The sequence below is a fragment of the Pelophylax lessonae genome (genome assembly GCF_965119305.1).
Source record: "Pelophylax lessonae genome assembly, chromosome: 3".
NCBI classification, from domain to species: Eukaryota; Metazoa; Chordata; class Amphibia; order Anura; family Ranidae; genus Pelophylax; species Pelophylax lessonae.
In genome coordinates, this window is record NC_138770.1 from 342,012,573 (window position 1) to 342,035,445 (window position 22,873).

The following is a 22,873-nucleotide window of genomic DNA, read 5'->3' on the forward strand; positions in this document are numbered from 1 at the left end:
ATTGTGTCCTTTGTTACATCTCTTCACACCATGTTTGATGAATTTCAGCCTAACGTGCAATAATAAAGATATTTCCTTTTTTCACCCATCTTGTTGTCCATAGTTGATCCTTTAGGGGACCTCTGTCTCCTCATTTTGTAGTTATCAGGTCTTTTGCAGACTCCCATCAGGTTTTCTTCCAGAATGGTCCTGTATTTGGCTCCATCCATCTTCCCATAAATTGTAACCATCTTCCCTGTCCTGCTGAAGAAAAGCAGGCCCAAACCATGATGCTGCCACCACCATGTTTGACAGTGGGGATGGTGTGTTCAGGGTGATGAGCTGTGTTGCTTTTACGCCAAAAATAACGTTTTGCATTGTTGCCAAAAAGTTCGATTTTGGTTTCATCTGACCAGAGCACCTTCTTCCACATGTTTGGTGTGTCTCCCAGGTGGCTTGTGGCAAACATTAAACAACACTTTTTATGGATATCTTTAAGAAATGGCTTTCTTCTTGCCATTCTTCCATAAAGGCCAGATTTGTGCAGTATACGACTGATTGTTGTCCTATGGACAGAGTCTCCCACCTCAGCTGTAGATCTCTGCAGTTCATCCATAGTAATCATTGCCTCTTGGCTGCATCTCTGATCAGTCTTCTCCTTGTGTGAGCTGAAAGTTTAGAGGGACGGCCAGGTCTTCGTAGATTTGCAGTGGTCTGATACTCCTTCCATTTCAATATTATCGCTTGCACAGTGCTCCTTGGGATGTTTAAAGCTTGGGAAATCTTTTTGTATCCAAATCCGGCTTTAAACTTCTCCACAACAGTATCTCGCACCTGCCTGGTGTGTTCCTTGTTCTTCATGATGCTCTCTGGGCTTTAAACGGACCTCTGAGACTATCACAGTGCAGGTGCATTTATACGGAGACTTGATTACACACAGGTGGATTCTATTTATCATTAGTCCTTTAGGTCAACATTGGATCATTCAGAGATCCTCACTGAAATTCTGGAGAGAGTTTGCTGCACTGAAAGTAAAGGGGCTGAATAATTTTGCACGCCCAAATTTTCAGTTTTTTATTTGTTAACAAAGTTTGAAATATCCAATACATTTCATTCCACTTCATGATTGTGTCCCACTTGTTGTTGATTCTTCACAAAAAATTACAGTTTTATATCTTTATGTTTGAAGCCTGAAATGTGGCAAAAGGTCGCAAAGTTCAAGGGGCCGAATACTTTCGCAAGGCACTGTAAATGGTTTTTCAGCTTGTAGCATATAGTTTAAAAAAAAAAGAAAAAGAAAATGAATCCACAATCCAGCCCATTCTACAAAGAAAAGTACACAAATAAAAGTGCTAGGTACAAGGCCAAATACCTAAAACAAATCAGAACATGAAAAATGTTCTCCTTGGTTACCAGGGTTTATTAAATAAGCCTGGTTTACTTTAATCACTGTATTAGGTTTATAGAACATTTTTTTATTATTATTAAATGGATTAAAATACTGTATATAATCTGCTACATTGGGTTGCTCTTTACGAGTTGTACTTACTGTAATATCCTGTCAAGACCGTATTTTCAATCTGAAACCGCGAGGAATTATTTTCAGCCCATTCCTACAAATGATAGAAAAAAAAAAAATGTTCACATATTGGATCATTGTAAATTAAATCCATATTGTTTTTATAGTATGCCAATTTTCCAAAAAAAAGTTTGCACAAGCATCCAATAATAGGACTAATTTTTGGTTTTGTTCACAGTATCAACCACTGGGTTTTTTTTTTCCAAATTCACATACTATGGTCTTCTACCTGTAGGCATTGAAATCATGCACTATGTCCCTGTAAATTAGATAGCAACCCATTCATACCTTTTCTTGATAACGTGCTTTTTTTAAAATACATTTTTGAAAAGGGGGGGGGGGGCTTAAGAAATACTGGGCTGCATTTTTTGCAATAGTTATATATTTTTATTTTTTTTTTGAATGGTATTCCAGACAGAAGTAACATTTTGATCATCAAGTTTTACCTGCAGAACTATTCACCTTTTTTTTTTTAATATATAAAACATGTCTGATACTGTGATTTTACTATTTATTCATTCATTGTTTTAGTAGATACATCTTTGATTTTATACACCTCACACTGTTTTATATTTTAGGCTCCATTCACACCTGGGCGTTTTCAGCTCCAAAAACGCTCAAAAGAAACGCTTCCAAAACGCCCAACAAGTAAAACCCCATTCATTTAAAATGGCCCCTGTTCACATCTGAGCGTTTTGCAAAACGCCTGTAGCTGAAAAAAGTACATGAGCTTCTTTTTGGGCTGATTACCAGCGTTTTTGATAGAGGTCAATGAAAAACGCCTGAAAAAATCGCGGTAAAAATCGCGGTAAAAATCGCGGTAAAAATCGCGGTAAAAAACGCTACGCTCAAGTGTGAATGCAACCTTAGCGCCGGGCGGGTGGTTGACGTTTTTTTAGCATCAGACACCTTTTTTTACAATATTTTTTTTTAATATAAACACAAAACACACACATGAGCAGCAAGCCAAAACTTTTTTTTTTTTTTTTGCATATCAGAAAAACACTAGGGGAAACAGTACCATCTAAAAAGTATGAACAGAACTCTGCCTGCACAAACAAAAAAAAAAACAGTACACCAAGGCCTCATGCACACGACATTGTTTTTTTTTTTAACTCTCCTAGAAACCAGTAGTGTCTTTGCTGAAAAAATGTTGATGCTTGTAAAAGTTTCTAAAGCTCTTGGGCATTAATTCATTTCATTGGCTAGAATAAATAATTTATTCTGGCCATTAAAATGAATTAATGCCTAAAGTGTTACTAAACCCACAACAGTAAAATCAGTCTGTATATGCAGTAAAGCATGTTTGTTAAACTCACCGTGGCACCTAAGGGGTTTTTCTCTGCATTCTATAAAAAAGCAGTTTGATCCTGTCTTGTCTGATTCTCCCCTCCTTCTACAGTGCCCAATCTATCAGCTGATAGAACAGAGCCTTCGGAACAAGCTGCACATGCTCAGTTTGGTGTGTATTGTTATTTTTTTGGCATTGTTGTTTTCTTGGGAGAGTGCATGTGATCAGCAAAGGGCCAATCAGCACTGTACAGACAGAGGGTCAGATGTCCTACAGCCTCATAGAACAATAAGGGGAGAATGAAAACTTCTCCTACAAGCTTTAACCAGACACTGATAGAAGTCACAAGAGTGCTCTAACTGCTGATGAGAAAAGGTATTTTCTGCACACTATGGGACTATGGGAGACCAGATATAGTGAATGCCGGGTTCTGGGTCTAGTAACACTTTAAGCACTAGCGTTTAGATGCATTTAGCAGCTTTTAGCAGAATCAGGCATTCCCCCCCCCCCCCCCAAACTCTGTTGCTCTTGGACACTGGCAGTTTTTTTTTTTCTACCTCTAAAAGCTCCTGCCACTCCAGCCTCTAGGAGGAGTGTTTAGAGGCAGAGGAAAAAAAAACCCAGATGCCCCTAGAAGTAGCTGTAAAAAAGGCCCAGTGTGCATGAGGCCTAATTGGAAAAAAAAAACAATATCCCCTGATGTATTAAGATTTTAAATTAGCATTGGGAAAACTACACCAATTGCAAAAAAAATTAGAACTGCAGATGGAACTAAAATAAGTCAAGTAATATTAGGAAAAGTCTGTATTTAGGAGCTTCTGAACTGCTTCTCTCCCAATACATGGGAATGCAAAAAAAAAAAAAAAAACCTGAAGCAGTTCAAATACACTTAATAAAATTCTGCAAGCTACATTTGCCCATTGACAAAAGCCCAAAGACCATCATCAAGATCCATCCTTCCAGAGATGACTAATAACATTTAATATTTAAATGTAGGTAGCGCAAGAGGGAAGTGTATTCCTTTATTCTTATCTACCTCTGCTACATCCTTTACCAGGAAAAATTGGCAGTGCTGTCGTACAGCTACCAGACATTTCTCGTTCCCCACTTTGATTGAACTGCAGCAGTCAGCTTCATCGCAGTCTATAGGACTAAAAAGGGAGAACTTCAATTTAAATAAAACACTGGGAATGGAAGTGTGCGTTAACAGAACCACATGGTTGACAGACACTTTCTGACAGATCTTCCAGGTAAAAGGATGCATTTCATTTTTTTGCACCTAATAAAATAGTTTTACACTGTTTAGGAACACCGTTTAGGACAGGATGAAGCCAATATGGCTGGATGGACCATGAGCTCTCTATTTCATGTTCCAAAGGCAGAAGCAACTGCCATATCAGACAGTCCTGAAATAGAATATTGTCAATTTTTAAAACACGGTTTTTAGGATAGATCTTTGTAGTGCTGAAAAGTGGGTACACATAAGTAACAGGCTACAATGTAAAATAAACCCGCATTGATATAAAATGGAAAATAACATAGAAAGGCCCAGCAATCTAAAGATTAGAATTTAGAAGGAGTACGGTTAAGTACAAGGAGCTGAGAGGTCCTGGACCATAAATAATTTGTGATGACCTTTTCCAGTGGCACTGAAAAATACACTGGTCTATGATAAAAGAATCCTCAGTAGACTCTACCCGCAGATTTGATAACATACAAGGTCAAATAGGTATTTTTTTTCTTTTTCCAGACAGAAAGTAGCTTAGAGAGTGTTCTGAACCTTTCTCTCCAGGAATTTAAAGATGAAAGGGAGCAAAAAAAACAGACAAAGCTTCAAAGACAGATGGGGTCAAGAACGATTTTCTTACATGTATGTTTCAAAGAGGGGGTAACCTGAAAGCAAAAAGATTAAATAGATGATATAAAGTTTTTAAAAGCCTTGCTCTGATGAGTTGCCTTTTTGACGGTGACATGCCATAAATATGACGCTGATTGCTACGCTAAAAAATTACCCTTTATTTCTAGAACTGCTGCCACTAAAAACCTCAGTTTATGGTCAACTGAAAAAAAATACATTTTGGCAAATAGATCCAGTAATTCCCAGTAGTTTAACTGAAGGATGACAAAGCAAAGGTCAAAACTATTTTTATATTCCATGTGTTTGAGTCACTATAACAAATAGTCATAAGGTGAAGACATGTAGGGGTGCCTAAACTTAGGGGCTGAATCCTCTACAGCCGGCCAAAGATGGGTTGAAATTCAGCTAGTTCAGCAGGGATCAGCTGCATTTGTAGCTATTCCTGTTCCAAAGATATTGATGGTTAGATCAACTTCTGTCAAACGGGAACGTTGGAAAACTTTTATTGATCAGTGGAGAGTCCTTTATCCACCTCATTTGTGTGGATAGAGAAATCAGTTTTCCTTTTTTTTTTTTTTAATCTCCCTAGCTAAAAGTATATATCATATCTATGGCCAGCTTAAATTAAAGGGATACTAAACAAACGCTCACTGTTTAATTTACATTGCCCCTCCTATTTCTGTATATGGATGATGGCACTGTAATTATTTGAATAAGCAAAGAATCCAAGTACCTTTTTTCAATCCAATATGCAGCTGTCAAATGACCCAGCAGTCTCCCAGCCTGTCTGCAGGGAAACATAAGCAGGAGGAGCTTCTAGTCCTCTGATGCTGGTCACATGTTTAAAGAAAAACAAAAACAAACAGCCTTTGAATACAGAGTAAAATATAGAATACCAATAAACTGGTTTAAATTGTAATACAAATATATTAAAATCAAATCTTTATTTATTTTGCAATAACATGGTGTGGATGGATTTCTGCCACTCACAAGCAGTGTCACACCCCTCCAACCTGGGTCTTAGAATAAGAGGGAGGTGAAGCTTCCATTCATCTATATGTAATATCCTTCCCCCATTGTGTTTAGCTGGTTATTGGGCATGGGGGAGGAGGGAGCCAAGACTCTATAGTCACATGGGCTGCTCAGATGTGATAGGAAGGAAATGCGCAGTATAGAAACTCAGTAAAAAACTGAGCATCTCCCTAACAAGATGTTGTAAGAAACTGAATCTAGACTTGGTTCACTCTACTTTGATTTAAACCCTATGTAAGGAAAATTGTTCAGATATATACATGTTTATATAGAGTGTATTTATGTTTTCATGTCTTTAAGATTCACTCTGTTTTTTCTGTACCTTTTTCATAATTTAAAAATAAATAAACTTTTGATGGAATAACAAAAAAAAAAAAAAATGAGCATGTGCGGAGTCGCCACCACAGCTGCATAATCCCCAGCAAAACTGGAGACATGAACAGAAGGTGGAGAAAGAGAATACCAGGCTCAACCAGGTTTTTTTCAGAACACAGAAAACAAATCCCACAGTGACTGAGAATGTAGAGCATGTAATACACCATTTATTGATAGTTTTTATGTGGGTTTAGTGACACTTTATGTGGTTGTAAAGGCACAAGGTTTTTTTACCTTCATGCATGAAGGTAAAAAACCTGTGTGCAGCAGCCCCCCCTAATACTTACCTTAGCCCCCTCTTGATCCAGCGATGTCCACGAGAGCCTTGCCTCTCCATGGACTCACACTCCTGACTGGCTTTGGCAGCTCCGCTTTTTACAGCCAGTGAGCCAATCAGGAGATGGAGGGGGCAGGGCTGAACCACCGCTTCGCGTTTGAATAAACACACAGAGCCTCGGGTCGAGAGCGCCTGCTTTGGTGCCACAAGAGCAAGCTGCTTACTGTGGGGACACTCGGCAGGAAGGAGGAGCCAGGGAGGGAGGAGGAACGCTGGTAAGGGACCAGAAAAGAAGAGGATCAGGGCTGCTCTGTTTAAAACCATGGCATAGAGCAAGTAAGTAGAACATGTTTGTTATAAAAAAAAAAAAAAAAACACAAGACTTTAATATCACTTTTAGTCCCTGTCATTGTGCCCGAACGCTGGGTCATTCTTGGGCCTCTAATGTATATCGGACTACAGTTTACTTATGCATAGAGATAGAGCTTCTTCAAAAGGGATTTATTGCAAAGCTGTTTAGTTGGCACTGGAAAGTAACACTCATTTCATCACCCAAGGATTGGATGTGGTAATAATTACAATCAAAACAGAAACTCTGTTTTTATGTTAACTGGACTATCAGTGATACAGGTCAGTAAAGGACAATTAGATCAGCAAGGGATGGGGGGGGGGGGGGGGAGATCCGTCCAGGTGCCATTTGTACCTATGCCAAGGTGTGAAACATATACATTATGGTATATGCAAACTAGACATCAAGATGCACTTTTTCCATTGGAAGCCTTCACCTAGGACAGAGCCTTATCTTTGCTTCCTGAAGATGGCTTCCACCTATCTTTAAAGGACGGAATTTCTATCAGCTTGAGGAAAAGTTTCTGTTTGCATTGTAACTTGATCAATGCTCATATTATATGCAGAGACGGAGAGAGGAATGATGCTGTGGAAAATAGAAGGAGGAATAAATTGCAGAAAGGCTCAGCAAGATCGAATTTCAATAGAATGTGTATGAACTCTGAATTGTGCTTAGATATGACATACTTGTGGTGACTGGGTGCTAATGAGAAGTAAATGTATACAATCTTCGATTTTACTGCTGTGCGTAAGCATTTTCTACTACCATCTACTATACCAATATACAGTATGTCACAAAAGTGAGTACACCCCTCACATTTTTGTAAATATTTTATTATATCTTATGTGACAACACTGAAGAAATGACAGTTTGCTACAATGTAAAGTAGTGAGTGTAAAGCTTATATAACAGTGTGCATTTGCTGTCCCCTCAAAATAACTCAACACACAGCCATTAATGTCTAAACCGCTGGCAACAAAAGTGAGTACACCCCCAAGTTAAAATGTCAAAATTGGGCCCAATTAGCCATTTTCCCTCCCCTTGGTCATGTGACTCAGTGTTACAAGGTCTCCGGTGTGAATGGGGAGCAGGTGTGTTAAATTAGGTGTTATCACTCTCACTCTCTCACACTGGTCACTGGAAGTTCAACATGGCAACTTGTGGCAAAGAACTCAGAGGATCTGAAAAAAATATATTTTTTTCCGCTACATAAAAAATGGCCAAGACCCTGAAACTGAGCGGTAGCACAGTGGCCACGACCATACAGTGGTTTAACAGGACATGTTAAACAGCACTCGCCATGGTCGACCAAAGCAGTTAAGTGCTCAGCGTCCTATCCAGAGGTTGTCTTTGGGAAATAGACGTAAGAGTGCTGCCAGCATTGCTGCAGAGGTTGAAAGGGTGGTGGGGTCAGCCTGTCAGTGCTCAGACCATATGCTGCACACTGCATCAAATTGGTCTGCATGGCTGTCGACAAGCAGACTAAGGACATGATATGGATTACTGGAACCATATTGTGTGGTCTGTTGAGACCAAGATAAACTTATTTGGTGCAGATGGTGTAAAGAGTGTGTGGCGGCAACCAGGTGAGGAGTACAAAGACAAGTGTGTCTTGCCTACAGTCAAGCATGGTGGTGGGAGTGTCAGGGTCTGGGGCTGCATGAGTGATGCCAGCACTGGGAGCTACAGTGCATTGAGGGAACCATGAATGCAAACATGTACTGTGACATACTGAGGCAGACCATGATCCCTCCCTTTCAAGACTGGGCCGCAGGGCAGTATTCCAACATGATAACGACCTCAAACACACCTCCAAGATGACCACTGCCTTGTTAAAGAAGCTGATGATGGACTGGCTAAGTATGTATTTAGACCTAAACCCTATTGAGCATCTGTGGGGCATCCTAAAACTGAAAGTGGAGGAGCACAAGGTCTCCAACATTCACCAGCCCTGTAATGTCATCATGGAGGCATGGAAGAGGGCTCCAGTGGCAACCTGTGAAGTTCTGGTGAACTCCATGCTCAAGAGGGTTAAGGCAGTGCTGGAAAATAATAGCGGCCACACCAAATAATGACACTTTGGGCCCATATTGTACATTTTAACTTAGGGGTGTACTCACTTTTGTTGCCAGTGGTATTTTATGACATTAATGGCTGTGTTGAGTTATTTTGAGAGGACAGAAAATTTACACTGTTGTACAAGCTGTACACTCACTACTTTACATTATAGCAAAGTGTCATTTCTTCAGTGTTGTCACATGAAAAGATCAGTGTTGGGGGTAACTAGTTACAAAGTAACTGATTACAGTAACTACATTACTTTTTTTGGTAACTAAGTAAAGTAACTAGTTACAATACTAATATTGGTAACTACACTACTTTACTTGGCTATAGGAGGTAACTACGCTACTTTACTAGGCTATAGGAATGCGCTTTCCTGCGTTACCCAAGCCGTGCGATACAATCGTTATTTTGAAGAATAGAGAGGGATGAAGTTTATGACTTTTTGTTGCACTTTATGTTTTATTCTGTTTTTTCAGGTTTTGTTCTCATGTTTCCCAAAGCCTGTGTTTATACAATAAACTCTATGCAGAAAGAGTGTCCTGTATCTTCTTCTACACGGTCAATTAAGAAAGAGGAAAGTAAAGTAATAAGTAGTGAAGTTACTTTTCAAATGCAGTAACTAGTAAAGTAATCTCATTACAATTTACAGAAGTAACTAGTAACTAGTTACATTTTTTGAGTAACTACCCCAACACTGGAAAAGATATAATAAAATATTTACAAAAATGTGAGGGGTGTACTCACTATTGTGAGATACTGTAGATGCATTAGTACCAAATTTAGATGGTGTGTAACTAAGCAATCAGAGTATGAGAGTGTGCAGAATGGTACTCCCACAGCTGACAGCTACAAACTTCACAAATTATTGCAGATCTCCATCCATTTTCTCACATTTTCGAGATAGTGGGAAATAGGAAAAATCTTTAACTTTAAGAATCTTTCACTAGCAGTCAGGGCTGGGCTCCTGGTATTTACAAGCAGCTCTTTTCTTTCAGTGCACAAAGGCTGTTCAGCTGTCGGTTAATTACCAGCAACTCATTGTTTCCACAGTGACCTATCTGGTTACTATTACCGGTCTTATTAGCCCAGTCTACAGCTAGCCCCCTTTGGCCATTTAAACAGCTTTTCTCATTTCCTCCGTGTCCTTGCTTGGTCTATGATCTCCAGCATATTCCTGTGTACGACTTGGCCTGGCTGACTTCTCTTCCGATATCTGTTCCTGTTTTTGCTCCTTAATACGCTGACTTCTGGCTGCCTGACCCCGGCTTGTCTGATTACCCGCTCTGGCAAAACCCTGGCATCAGATATTGACTAAGTTCCTTAAAGAGGAGTTCCAATCATCTGTGGTAAAAATAAAGTCAGCAGCTACAAAAACTGCAGCTGCTGACTTAAAAAAACAGCCACTCACCTGTCCCAGAATCCAGCGGTGAGCTTACTCCAGTCGTCTAAAAGGCTGTCTTCGGTCCCAGCATCTTCACTATGGGACAGCTTGCGGCTTCACAGAAGGGTGCCCACTGCACATGCGTGAGTCGCGCTGCGCATCGTGAGTGATGGATGCAGTCTTCTGGACCTGTCAGGGGAGGGAGAAAGGAGAACTTCCGTTGCCGAGCGCCTCGCGGTGCTTGGAACAGAAGTGGGTACCTGCAAAAATTGGTCCCTTAAAGCGGAACTTCCTCTTTTGGGTGGAGCTCCACTTGAACGGTTATCTTTTGCTTTTTAATAAAGGTGCGATTTTAACTGCATTTTCTGTTTCGGCCTGGGTTATGGTTCCTGACACCAGGACAGAGACAAAAGGACCAAAGAGAAAAAAAAAACACACACACACACACACACACACACACACAAGGGTCAGGCAGCAATTCTGTACAGTGACTTTGCTCAACTGTCTCTCTTCCTTCATACAAATCTGTCAATATAGTGAGCCAGCAGTTCCTATCTCTCTCGCAACAAAAAGTCCATCAGTTTGGCCAGCTTGCACATTGACTGCATTACAGTCTCTCTCTCTCCCCACACAAGTTCATCAATCTGGTTAGACAGCAATTCTGCACATTGATCACAAAAACAAACCAGTCTGGAAGGTAGCTGTTCTGCAAAGTGACTGTGCTTTAGTCAGGCAGCAATTCTCCACAAATACTGTGTTTTATTGTACATCTCCAAAATAGGTATGTCAGCCTGGTCAGGCAACAATACACCACAATGAATGTGTTTTCCTGTCCCGCTTTCCCTACAAAATCAGTCAGTCATTCTAGTCAGGCAACCATTCTCCACAATTAGTGTGTTTTACTGTACTTTTATCTTCATTCAAGCTTGGTGAGGGCACAATTCCCTACAGCAACTGTTTTACTGTCCCTATTTCTTTGCACAAGTCTGTCAGTCTAGCCAGGCAGCAATTCTCCACAATTATTGCCAAAAACCCCTACTGGGGATTGGTAAATGTGGGCTATATGGGGACTTTCTTGGTATTGTACTCATGATATATACCAACACATAATTTATATAAAATACGCATTTTATTGTAAATTGCAAATTAAAAACACTTGATTTAACGCAAAAATATTATTAATATAAAGAATACATATATTTAGATAATTAGTGACAATTGACAATTATTGCCCGACATGTTTCACTAAAAAGCTTCTTCTAGGGCGAATTGGCATGATAAGGGTTCTGTTATTGTCTATAAAACATCAACAAAAAATATTAATAATCATACAATTTAATAGTTTAAACATATTCAGTTACTCTCAGTATATCTCCAAGTGGATAAAACCCCATGCTCAGTGCAATGCTCTCCATGCAGTACCATTAATTGAACAGATGATCATCTGTAATGCGTGGCATGCAAACGTCTCCCCGGCGAGTGTGGGGGCAGAAAAAAGGGTGAGTTTTATAGTATATCATAAAGTAAAGAGCTCATTATAAATAATGCTAGTAAGGAAAGAAGGGAAACTTCCCCTCAACTTCAAGAATTGTGCAAAAGAGGATACATGGTGAATTTTCTAACTTCTATAGCATAAGGCTACATTCACACCTGAGCGTAGCGTTTTTCGCGCGTTTTTTACTGCGATTTTTGCGGCGTTTTTTACCGCGATTTTACAGCGATTTTTGTGCAGGCGTTTTTAGATTGAATAGAGATCAATGGAAAACGCCTGTAATCTGCCCAAAAAGAAGCTCATGTACTTTGAGCGTTGGGCGTTTTGTATACAGCTTCAAAACGCTCAGATGTGAACAGGGGCCATTGAAATGAATAGGATTTGTCTTGTTGGGCGTTTTGAGAGCTGATCCTAGAGCAGAAAAACGCCCCAAAAACGCCCCAAAACGCCTAGATGTGAACGGAGCCTAAAGGAGGTTTGTGTATAAATATTAAGCACCTACCAAAAATTATCACTTGATATCGAATATATGGTAATATGGAGGAGGGGGGGCAGACCGAAACGAGATGGTAATCATATGATCTCGGATGAGCTTGAAAAAAACAAGGGGGAAGAAGGGGATATAAACTATATAAATATATTATATTTACCCAAAATCGAATTACTAATATTCTCACCATATTTTTCAGTCTTTTATTGGTTAACAAAGTTTGAAATACCCAATAAATTTTGTTCCACTTCATGATTGTGTCCCACTTGTTGATTCTTCACAAAAAAATTACAGTTTTATATCATTATGCTTGAAGCCTGAAATGTGGCAAAAGTTCAAGGGGGCCGAATACTTTTGCAAGGCACTGTGTGTGTGTGTGTTATATATTATATATTATATATATATATATATATATATATATATATATATATATATATTTATTTCTTCAGGTTTTATTAATTGTATTTGGGTTAAATGTGCAGTCTACATTCCCATGTGTTTTCCAGTCCCTCTTTCCCTACACAATCTGTCAGTCAAGTTAGGCAGCAACTCTCCATAATTATGGTGTTTTACTGTAGTTCTATCTCCACTTAAGCCTGGTCAGGCAACAATTTAAAGCCACTGTGTTTCACTGTCACTATCCCTCCATGCAAGTCTGTTAGTCTACTGAAGCAGCATTACAGTTTTACTATAGCTTAATCTCCACATAGGTCTGTCGGGTCTGTCAGTCTAATAAGACAGCACAAAAAAAGCTTCATGCACACAGCCGCACAACATGCAGAACCTATATAATGACATTCCCGTGATCCACTGCTGCCACATACATCTGTCCATTCAGGTACACAGGATTGAGCTTGTAAGGGGAATGTGTAAAAGCACCCGCATGCACACTGACATATGCTTCAAAAACAGGGAATGTGCTTCATGCAAACCACAACCACCCACAGTCCCCCTCTCAAATGCATCTAAATAGGAGGCTGTATGTGGCAGCAGCAGGCCCCGGGAATGTTATTACGCAGGCTCTGCAAGCTGCGCGGGCCCTGTTTGGCTACATGCAGGAAGCCTTACTACGTTTTACTGTACCACGCACGCATGTCAGTCTAGTTAGACAGCAGTTCTCCAGAGTCACAGTGTTTTATTGTCCCGCTATCTCCACACAAGTTTGTCAACCAGGTCACACAGTAACGCTGGGCATTAGGTTTCACTCCTCCTCTATCTCAGATTATTAGACTGGTCAGACTTATTAAAAAACAGACTCTCTCTCATTTGTAAAGGATGTACTTTTCTAATATACAAAGTGCCACAACACAGAGAATCTACAATTTTACAAAATAAAGACACAAATCATGAAAACAGGAAATAAGAAAAATGTTAGACACATCAACAATTATCTGCAGGTAAACAATTCAATATTAACTGAAAATCTGTACACTGGGAAAACACATTATAGTGCTCCTTGAATGCAGTAAAAAGGTTTCTTTAAAATTCAACTCCATCCAAAACACTTGAGTTTGTTTTGTGAGGAAAGGAAAGGACACAGGTTGTGTCAAGTGTTTACCACTGCTTGTATACATTCATTGCTCTTTGGAGGAAGCTCCTTTTTTAGCACCGGTGTAGTGACAGACGAAAGTGATGGGATATAAACAATAGGCGTAAAGCCGTGATACAACATTTGGAGTTTGTCCCGGCAAGAATTTGTAGATGAAATTGTTTTTTGGATTACTGCACAAAATTATTCATTTTACTTTTGATCCCCTTAGAGGCACCTTTTCTTCTCTATATAGGTGTATTTAGTCTCTTTGGGATTGTGAGAATTGGATCATTTCAGTCTCATAAGTTGATAAATATTTACCAAGGTTAGCTGTTTTCTGTTACAGACAATTGCTCCCCTAGATAAGGGGTACCAACTGCGCACTTCATTGGTGTGTCACCATTGAGAAATGTCTTTTGCTTTTGGTTTCAGTCACCAGGCTAGAGGTAGAGGCAGCAATAAAAATCATTTATCAGTTGAGGCCTATTTAAAACTATGAATTGTCATAATACAAGCAAAGCATTGTTATGCATTAGAACACGCTAAATAAAAGCAGAACTCCACCCCAAAGGATAAGCTCTGCTTGTCTGCCTCCTCCGCTGCCACATTTGGCACCTTTTGGGGTGGAGGGGGGGAGAGAGTACCTGGTTTAGGCACAGCAAACAAAGCCAAAAATTCGGCCCCTTCCACCTTTCAACACAGCCAGCCCACTCACAGAGCACAGCGCACAACACACAAGCACAGTAGGGAACTGGCTATAAAGCTGCAAGGCTTCACTACCGGTTTCCGCTAGTGGAGATGGCAACGGCAGTACCCACTAGTCAATTGATCGGCTCAGGTGAGTACACCACTGGATTCCTGGACACGCAAGTGTCCTAATATTGCAAGTCAGCAGCTACAGTGTTTGTAGCTGCAGACCAAATTTTTTTCTGAAGGAGTCTGGAGCTCCTCTTTAAAAAGTTTAATCATTCTGTTTATATAGACTGGCAGCATATCTTAACCTCTTCTGGACTTCCCCTATAATATATATTTATTATACATACATACATACATACACATACACTACCACAGGGCAGCCCTCCTATGTGAAATTACTTACCTGTACACGATTTAATGTAATAGGTCTGGGGCGTGTGTGTTTGGACATAGTGGGAGCCAAATCAGTGGGTCTGGCGGACCCGATGTTTGCCTGCACCCCGCGATCGTTCGGGAGAGAAGTAAAACGGCGGTCTCTGAGAGGGGAAGATGGAGATCTTGTGTTTCTGCTAAGCAGGAACATGGATCTCTGTCTTCCCCCAGTCAAAGCACATCCCCACAGTTAGAAAGCACTTCCAGGGACCACAGTTATCCCTCTCTGATCGTCTCTGTTAACCCCCTCCCTGCCATTATAGTATACTGACAGTACATATTTTTAGCAATGATCACTGCAATAGTGTCACTGGTCCCCACAAAAATTAGTAATGAAAACAGCATGGTTGGGACTTTAAATGAGCGACATGATGCGGGCTTGTAGGAAAAAATATTTATTAAAAAAAGATACATATAGATGACAATAATGACATGTTGAATATGTTGTAACACAAACAAAATAAATGGCTGATGTATATAGCCCTATTCCAGTATATCCAAAATAACCACATAGCAATTAACCAGGGACAATACAGTAATGTAGTAGCAACATCAATAAACTGTGTGGGTCTACAGTATATGAGTAATTGATAAAAACAGATCATTAGACTTGACGCGTTTCATGGACTAAACATGTCCACTCCTTCATAAGTCGATGTATGATCTATAAAAAATAAGTATGTATGAAAGAATGGCTGATGAGGATAATTGGAAACTGAAAAGGGAAGGGAAAAGGAGGTAATGACCTCAAATCCCTAAAAAAACTTACATTGTATAGTAAGTGGTGGCTGGTATGGGGAACAGGGCATGGTCTCGGGTGTCTCCCACGGGAGCTGAGGGCGCCCAGAGCCGGCAAACATGGCTGAACACATATGGAAAATGTGGGCTGGAATGCATAGAATAGGGAATAGTACCAATGGCAGCAGAACACAAATTGTCTCTAAAAATAAAAAAGTATTGTGTAATTAAAAAATTATATATAAAAAAAGTAAAAATATATCATGCTGCTGCCAAAGTGAGGATATAAGAGCAACTAATCAATAGTAGGTGTGGCACCAGGTAGGGTAAGTAAAGATGGAATAGGGTGCAGAGTGTGGATTAATGGACAAAAAGCCCAGAGATGAAAAATAATGAATATGAAAATAAAATAAAAAGTGATGAGGCCCAATGATAAGTTGAAAAACAACAATGTGTGAAAAGCCAAGGTGAGAAAGGTAACAGTGGTGCAAGGAATAAAAATGAAACAAAGAGCCAAACACCCATGGGTATGAATGCTGAACCAAGGAAGAATGAAAATCACTAAGAAAACATAGCAAAAATGTACCATAATTGGAGCCCACTAGTGTTTTGTGACCACTGATGTAACCAAGCACTGAGGTCCCAGCGTCACGCCAGTGCAAAACTGGTACTAATGATGTTATGTTTTTATCAATTACTCATATACTGTAGACCCACACCGTTTATTGATGTTGGTACTATATTACTGTATTGTCCCTGGTTAATTGCTATGTGGTTATTTTGGATATACTGGGATTGGGCTATACATCAGCCATTTATTTTGTTTGTGTTACAACATATTCAACATGTCATTATTGTCATCTATATGTATCTTTTAATAAATATTTTTTCCTGCAAGCCCGCATCATGTCGCTCATTTAAAGTCCCAACCATGCTGTTTTCATTACATGAATTAGGGATGGAGACGCACGACCATCCCATTGTGCGCCTCATTTAAAGTCCCAAACCTTCTCCCCTTCTTTGCCACAAAAGTTAGTGTCTGATTTGTCCGCCGCAATGTTGCAGTTCCGCTAAAAATCGCTGATCGCCGCCATTACTAGTAGTACAAAATTAAATAAAAAATTCCATAAAAATATCCGATAGTTTGTAGACACTATAATTTTTGTGCAAACCAATCTATATACGCTTATTGGGATTTTTGTTTTACCAAAACAATGCAGCAGAATACATATTGGCCTAAATTGATGAAGAAATTAGATTTTTGGCATTTTTTTAATTGTATGGTATGTTTTAAAAAATATTATTTTTATTTTCAAAATTGTCTGCCTTTCTTTGGTTATAGCTCAAAAAAATCAAAACCGCAGAGGAGATCAAATACTACAGAAGAACGCTCTATTTGTGGGGAAAAAGGGACATCAGTTTTATTTAGGTACAGTGTCACACGACCGCACAATTGTCAGTTAAAGTAACGCAGTGCCGTATCGTAAAAAAATGCACATAGCACACCCCTTTAGTAGTACCACTGAAGTTCCATTCAAAATTAATACTGTATACCTGTTAGGAAAAAAAAAAAAAATGAATACAGTAGCACTGCAATGCACTACAGTTAGTGTGCTCCATGCGCTTTTACATGCATGTTACCACAAAACATCAGTGGGAAGGGGTCCTACTTAAAAAAAAATAAATAAATGCTTTGGCTGTTGATCAAATTATAGGTTGAAGCACTTCACTGACTTATTTTACTTATTGCCAAGACTTGATAATTAACCACTTGGCTACCAATGTACGTTTAGAAATATCCTTGCAATCAAAGTGTTTACACAAACTTGTGACTGCAGCAGAAGCTGTGAGCTTGTTAAGGTAGAAATATAAACAAAAGCTTTCCCCCCACCCCATTTCAGATACAGCAAGGTAGGGTTTTAACCCATCAGATTTTTGTTATGCCACCTGTGTCTTATTGCAGAGATTTCCCTTCACTTCCTGTCCCATAGCCAAACAGGAAGGGAGAGGAAATCTCTGCAAATTAAGGGAATTCCTTGGGAACCCCCTGGTCACCAGAACTAGTGTCCCATTGGAAAATTTCACCACTATTACCTCTATTTTCTGGGGACAACCCAAAATTTTAGATTTTTTTTACTTTCACGGTTAAAGAATAATGGTAAACCGGACAAATAGAGGGGGCACAGACAGCAAATAAAAAAAACTGACAAGGTGTTCTAATCTCCTTTCTTTTAAAAAAAGGGAAGAAGATTTGTCTTTAGTTATTCTTTAACATTTTGTTTAGCCAGTTCCAGCTTTTATGTAAAAGCGATAGAGTGGTAGAGTGGCTGGTCCCTTTAACAGGACTGTGAAGGTAATTCACAGAAAGTCTTCTGCTTGATCGGTTGTAGCAAAAGGATGGAAGAGACAACAGAGATCTTATAGACCCATGATGTCTACATTTTGTAAATAGAAACCGGTCGTTTTTGGATGCCATCACATAGGGTGTTTGCTGGCCCCCTTGTGATAGCAAAACAGTCAAAAGTAAAACATTTAAATAATAAATACAATTATTTAAAGCAATTCTATCGCCCTGTGCCCACACAAGCAATAACAATTGTGGTCAAAGGGCACCGATGTGTATGTAAACCTCAACTGTGCAACACATATTGCCACATATAGATATAGGTATTAAAGCAAACATGAGTTAAAGCACAAATTATAGGGTAAATGCTAAATTGGTGACTGGTAAAGATCGCTTATGCATAAGTTTTGGTACCATTGTTTTTTGTCATTTCACGAGTGCATACAATTTGAAGACTTGAAATGTTTGGTATATATTGATTTCATTCCCCAGGTTCTCCTCTTTCAGATTCAGAATGGATTACTGCGCTTACTAAGGAAGCAGAAAAGAGGCTGCAGGCACTCCAATACAACAATATTGTTACTAACCTATATAATCCTTATATGTGCCGCGCTCAAAATTTATAAAGTCAGATTCCTCCCACTTATATAACAATTAAAAAGTGTAACCACTTGAAAAAGTGCTGAGTGCATATAGTGTAAACATCAAACAAATGTGATATGTATCATTGCATAATAGGAAACATAGATCTCCCAATGCATAAAAACGTATTTTATTTTTTATACTCTTCTTTCACAAAATATACAAATGTTAAGTATTTTTTAACAAAAAAAAAGGCAGAGTGTGAAAAATAAAATTGCTCTTGTAGGGAAGAAAGTTCCTATCTTCACTAATGTAACCCAGACAACTGTTGAATGCTGTAAACAGTTCTTGTATAAGAAAATGCATGGCAGTCTTGGATAAAGATTATTATCAACCACCAGCTATAATTTAAAAGTTTTGACATTCCATACAACTAATGGATTTACAGATAATGGATCCTGGATGGTATGACATTAGGAGACAAAACAAGACTTTAAAATAGCAAAACAAGTTAGGTAAGCACTTATAAAAGGAGAGATAGGGACAAAAAAAAATAAAAAAATTACCAGGTCAACTGTTCTAAAAATAATATATATAAAAATATATACCTTAAACGTGCCATTTTCATTCTTCATAAAAGAGACAAGGAAAATGTCCACAGGCAGCAGAGCAGAGGTGATCAGAGCAATAGCAAGTGAACATATTGCTGTAATAGTTGAAATCACTTCACTCTCTTGGCGACTTTGATACTTTCGAACATAAATCCAGCAAAAAGCCAAAATAGCCTAAAAAAAAGAAGAAAAAATAAAATTAGCATTACATTTATAAAATTATCAGTTTAATACAAAAAAACAAACACACACACACAAATGCAGTAGGATCTAAATGGCCGCACACTTGAAAACTGAATCCACTTTATTAATAATCGTTAAACCTCCATTCATATACTGCAACAGTGGACACCGTGGGAGCAAGGAAACGCAGTCAACTTTCTGACAGAAATTGGATAAAAAAAAAAGATTAAACAATGCTTTTCCAGGCATATAACCTTTATAAATAGGTTAATGGTCAGAAACAACCTTTTACAAATGTTTTTAAACGGATAAACATAGCTGCCCAAAATAAATATTTTTTTAGCATGCATTTAACGAACAATGTTTATACCTGTGGTTTCTTGGAAGCTCCAGTCTGCATTTTTCTGTTTTTTTTTTTTTTTTCTGTTTTTTTTTTTTTTTTTTTTTTTTTTTTTTTTAGAAAGCCACTTTGATCATTTACCTGCACAAAAATATAGCAACATCACTACATCCCATTTACTATGCTCTAGAATACAAGAAAAAGTTGTAGCTAATAAAATCCCATGTGTAGGTTTATATTAACTAACCAAGTGGATCCCATTTAGTAATTTACAGCCGTTTAGCAAAATAACTTCCATAGATGTACATATGAAGCCTGAACCCTTTTACCTGAAATCAGCTGGGTGTTAGAAAAGGTTCTTCCAAAAAATAACTAACCAGTAATATCTATGCCAAGAGAGTACAGATGCATTTCTCCTAAAAACACCCTGGAGTTAAATGCCTAGAAGAAAACTATCAGGATACAAATATGGTAGCTGCTGGTACCAACTTTGAAGCTCTGGGTTCTGGGCCCGTCATCGTTTTCCTCATGTCACTATTGGAGTCACTGACTTGGAACACATATGTGCAGATCGGCAGCCCCAGCACCTGATCTCCAAATGTGTGTTCAAATTGGGTCACAGACCAAGCATGGATGGAAGGAAGCCAATATTAGCCCGAAAAGCAAAAAATTATAAAATATACATACAGGAGAAAATAATTAGCCTTTTCATGACCAGGTGTTTGGATGTCTGAATGCTGCTGGTGACGTCATCTGTGACATAAGGGGGCGGGCCTCCCAGTGACATCACCGGGAGGCCACGCCCAGAATGGCTATATAACAAGCTGCAGAGACCGGAGACCGGCATAATCACCGGAGACATCGTCGGAGGAGGACCGGAGGAAGAAGAAGAAGACCAGAGGAGGCAAAAGAGCAGAAGATTGGACAGCAGAAGAGCAGACAGCAAAAGAGCAGAAGACCGGAGAGGGAGAAGACCAGAGCAGGAGAAGACCGGATGAAGATTTTTAACAAACTTTCCAAAACGTCTCCTGTCATTATTTACATACACTGCCTTTTATGGGGTGAATGGGTAGGGGTACAGTGTACCCCATACCCATTCACATAGGGAGGGGGTCCGGGATCTGGGGGGCCCCCTTGTTAAAGGGGGCTTCCAGATTCCGATGAGCCCCCTGCCCGCAGACCCCAACAACCACCGGCCAGGGTTGTGGGGATGAGGCCCTTGTCCTCATCAACATGGGGGCAAGGTGCTTTGAGGTGGGGGGTGCAGAGCTCCCCCTGCCCCAAAGCACCAACACCCTCCCATGTTGAGGGCATGTGGCCTGGTATGGTCCAGGGGGGTGGGGCCGCTCGCTCGTCCCCTCCCCCTTCCTGCCCTACCGGGCTGCATGCTCGGATAAGGGTCTGGTATGGATTTTGGGGGGGACCCCACGCTGTTTTTTCGGCATGGGGCTACCCTCAAATTCCATACCGAACCCGAAGGGCCTGGTTTGGAACCTGGGGGGGACCACCACACAGTTTTTTTCCCCATTTTTGGCGTGGAGTTCCCCCTTAAGATTCTCACAGCGCAAGTCGCGCCGCAAGTCGGATCATCCTGATCCGACTTGCGGTGCGACTTCCATTCAAATCAATAGGCTCCCATAGGGAACCATTGATTTTGAACGGAGGCAGAAAAAACGCTGCTAAAAGCAACGTGGCCAAACGTGCAATAACGCCAATGGAAAAAGCTACTGAAAGCACGTTTAACAGCCGCTTTTTCCCGGCGTCAGAACTTGCTTTGCAGCACATTTTTCCTAACGTCCCATGTACATGGAGCCTAACACTGAAGAAATTACATTTTGCTAAAATGTAAAGTAGTGAGTGTACAGCTTGTATAACAGTGTACATTTGTTGTCCCCTCAAAATAACTCACAGCCATTAATGTCTAAACCACTGGCAACAAAAGTGAGTACACCCCTAAGTGACAATGTCCAATTGGGCCCAAAATGTCAATATTTTGTGTGGCCAACATTTTCTATTTCTAGTACAGCCTTAACCTTCTTGAGCATAGAGTTCACCAGAGATTCACAGGTTGCCACTGGAGTCATCTTCCACTCCTCCATGACGACACCAGAGCTTTGTACTCCTCCACCTTCCATTTGAGGATGCCCACAGATGCTCAATAGGGTTTAGGTCTGGAGACATGCTTGGCCAGTCCATCATCTTTACCCTCAGTTTCTTTAGCAAGTCAGTGGTCATCTTGGAGGTGTGTTTGGGGTCGTTATCATGTGAGGGGTGTACTCACTTTTGTGAGACACTGTATGTATGTATGTATGTATGTATGTATGTATGTATGTATGTAACATAAAAATATAATATATACACACACACTTTTTTTTTTTCCTACATTACTTCCTGGTTTCAATACCTAGGCAAATGATGTCCTGATACATCCCAGGAGTCTTCAAGAAGGGAGGGGCTTCCTCAGCTAAGCACATCCTCCTGCTTTCACTCCTGAGCTAAGGGCAGAGGGATTTTGCCCTTACTCAAGATGGCCCCGACCAGAAATGCTAGGGGGGTGTTTTCAAAGTGAATTCTCAACAAAATAAAGCATGGAGACATGGATGGATGGGGGGAGATTACTATGTCTAATACAAATCAATTAAACAGGGTTTTTGGTGCTCAAATGCAGTGTACCCCCCACTGGAAAAGAAAATTCAAGTTAGACTTACCGGTAACTTGTTTTCCAAAAGTCTTTCAGGACAGCACCTTCAGAGATGGCTCCTCCCTCTCACCAACAGGAAACACCCCATCCAGGAGGCTTCTCCCACAATTGCTCAATTGTAGAAGAGTACCTCCGGCCCATGTTGGCACGCATAAACAAATATGGTTAATAACAGCAAAAATATACAATAGGGCGGGCTCCTGCTGTCCTGAAAGACTCTTGGAAAACAAGTTACCAGTAAGTCTAACTTGAATTTTCCCTTAACGCCTTTCAGGACAGCACCTTGAGAGGATTATCAAGACTTACTTAGCTTAGGGAGGGACAACGGCTGGCAAAAAAGGTCCAACCTATAATGTCATGCAAACGTAAAGTAACTTGACCACGTAGCCGCCTTACAGATCTGTTCTTGAGTGGCACCAGCTTTCTCCCCCCATGTAGTGGCAAGCGCTCTAGTAGAGTGAGCTCTAATCCCCTGCGGGGGAGATCATTTCATCTGGGAGTATACCTCTAAAATAGCTGACCTAAGCCATCTGGCAATTGACCCCTTT

At 39.9% G+C, this 22,873-nt stretch overlaps 1 protein-coding gene across 1 annotated transcript in view; it reads right to left on the minus strand.

The window, feature by feature from the left end:
* The window catches only part of LMBRD1 (LMBR1 domain containing 1), a 413,956-nt gene that overhangs the window by 359,570 nt on the left and 31,513 nt on the right, over positions 1–22,873 (minus strand). The window contains exons 2-3 of the mRNA XM_082251576.1: positions 19,099–19,275; positions 1,529–1,592 (exon numbers count right to left, since the gene is read on the minus strand). Coding sequence (XP_082107702.1) covers positions 1,529–1,592; positions 19,099–19,275 — 241 coding nt within the window. The remainder of the gene's footprint in view (positions 1–1,528; positions 1,593–19,098; positions 19,276–22,873) is intronic.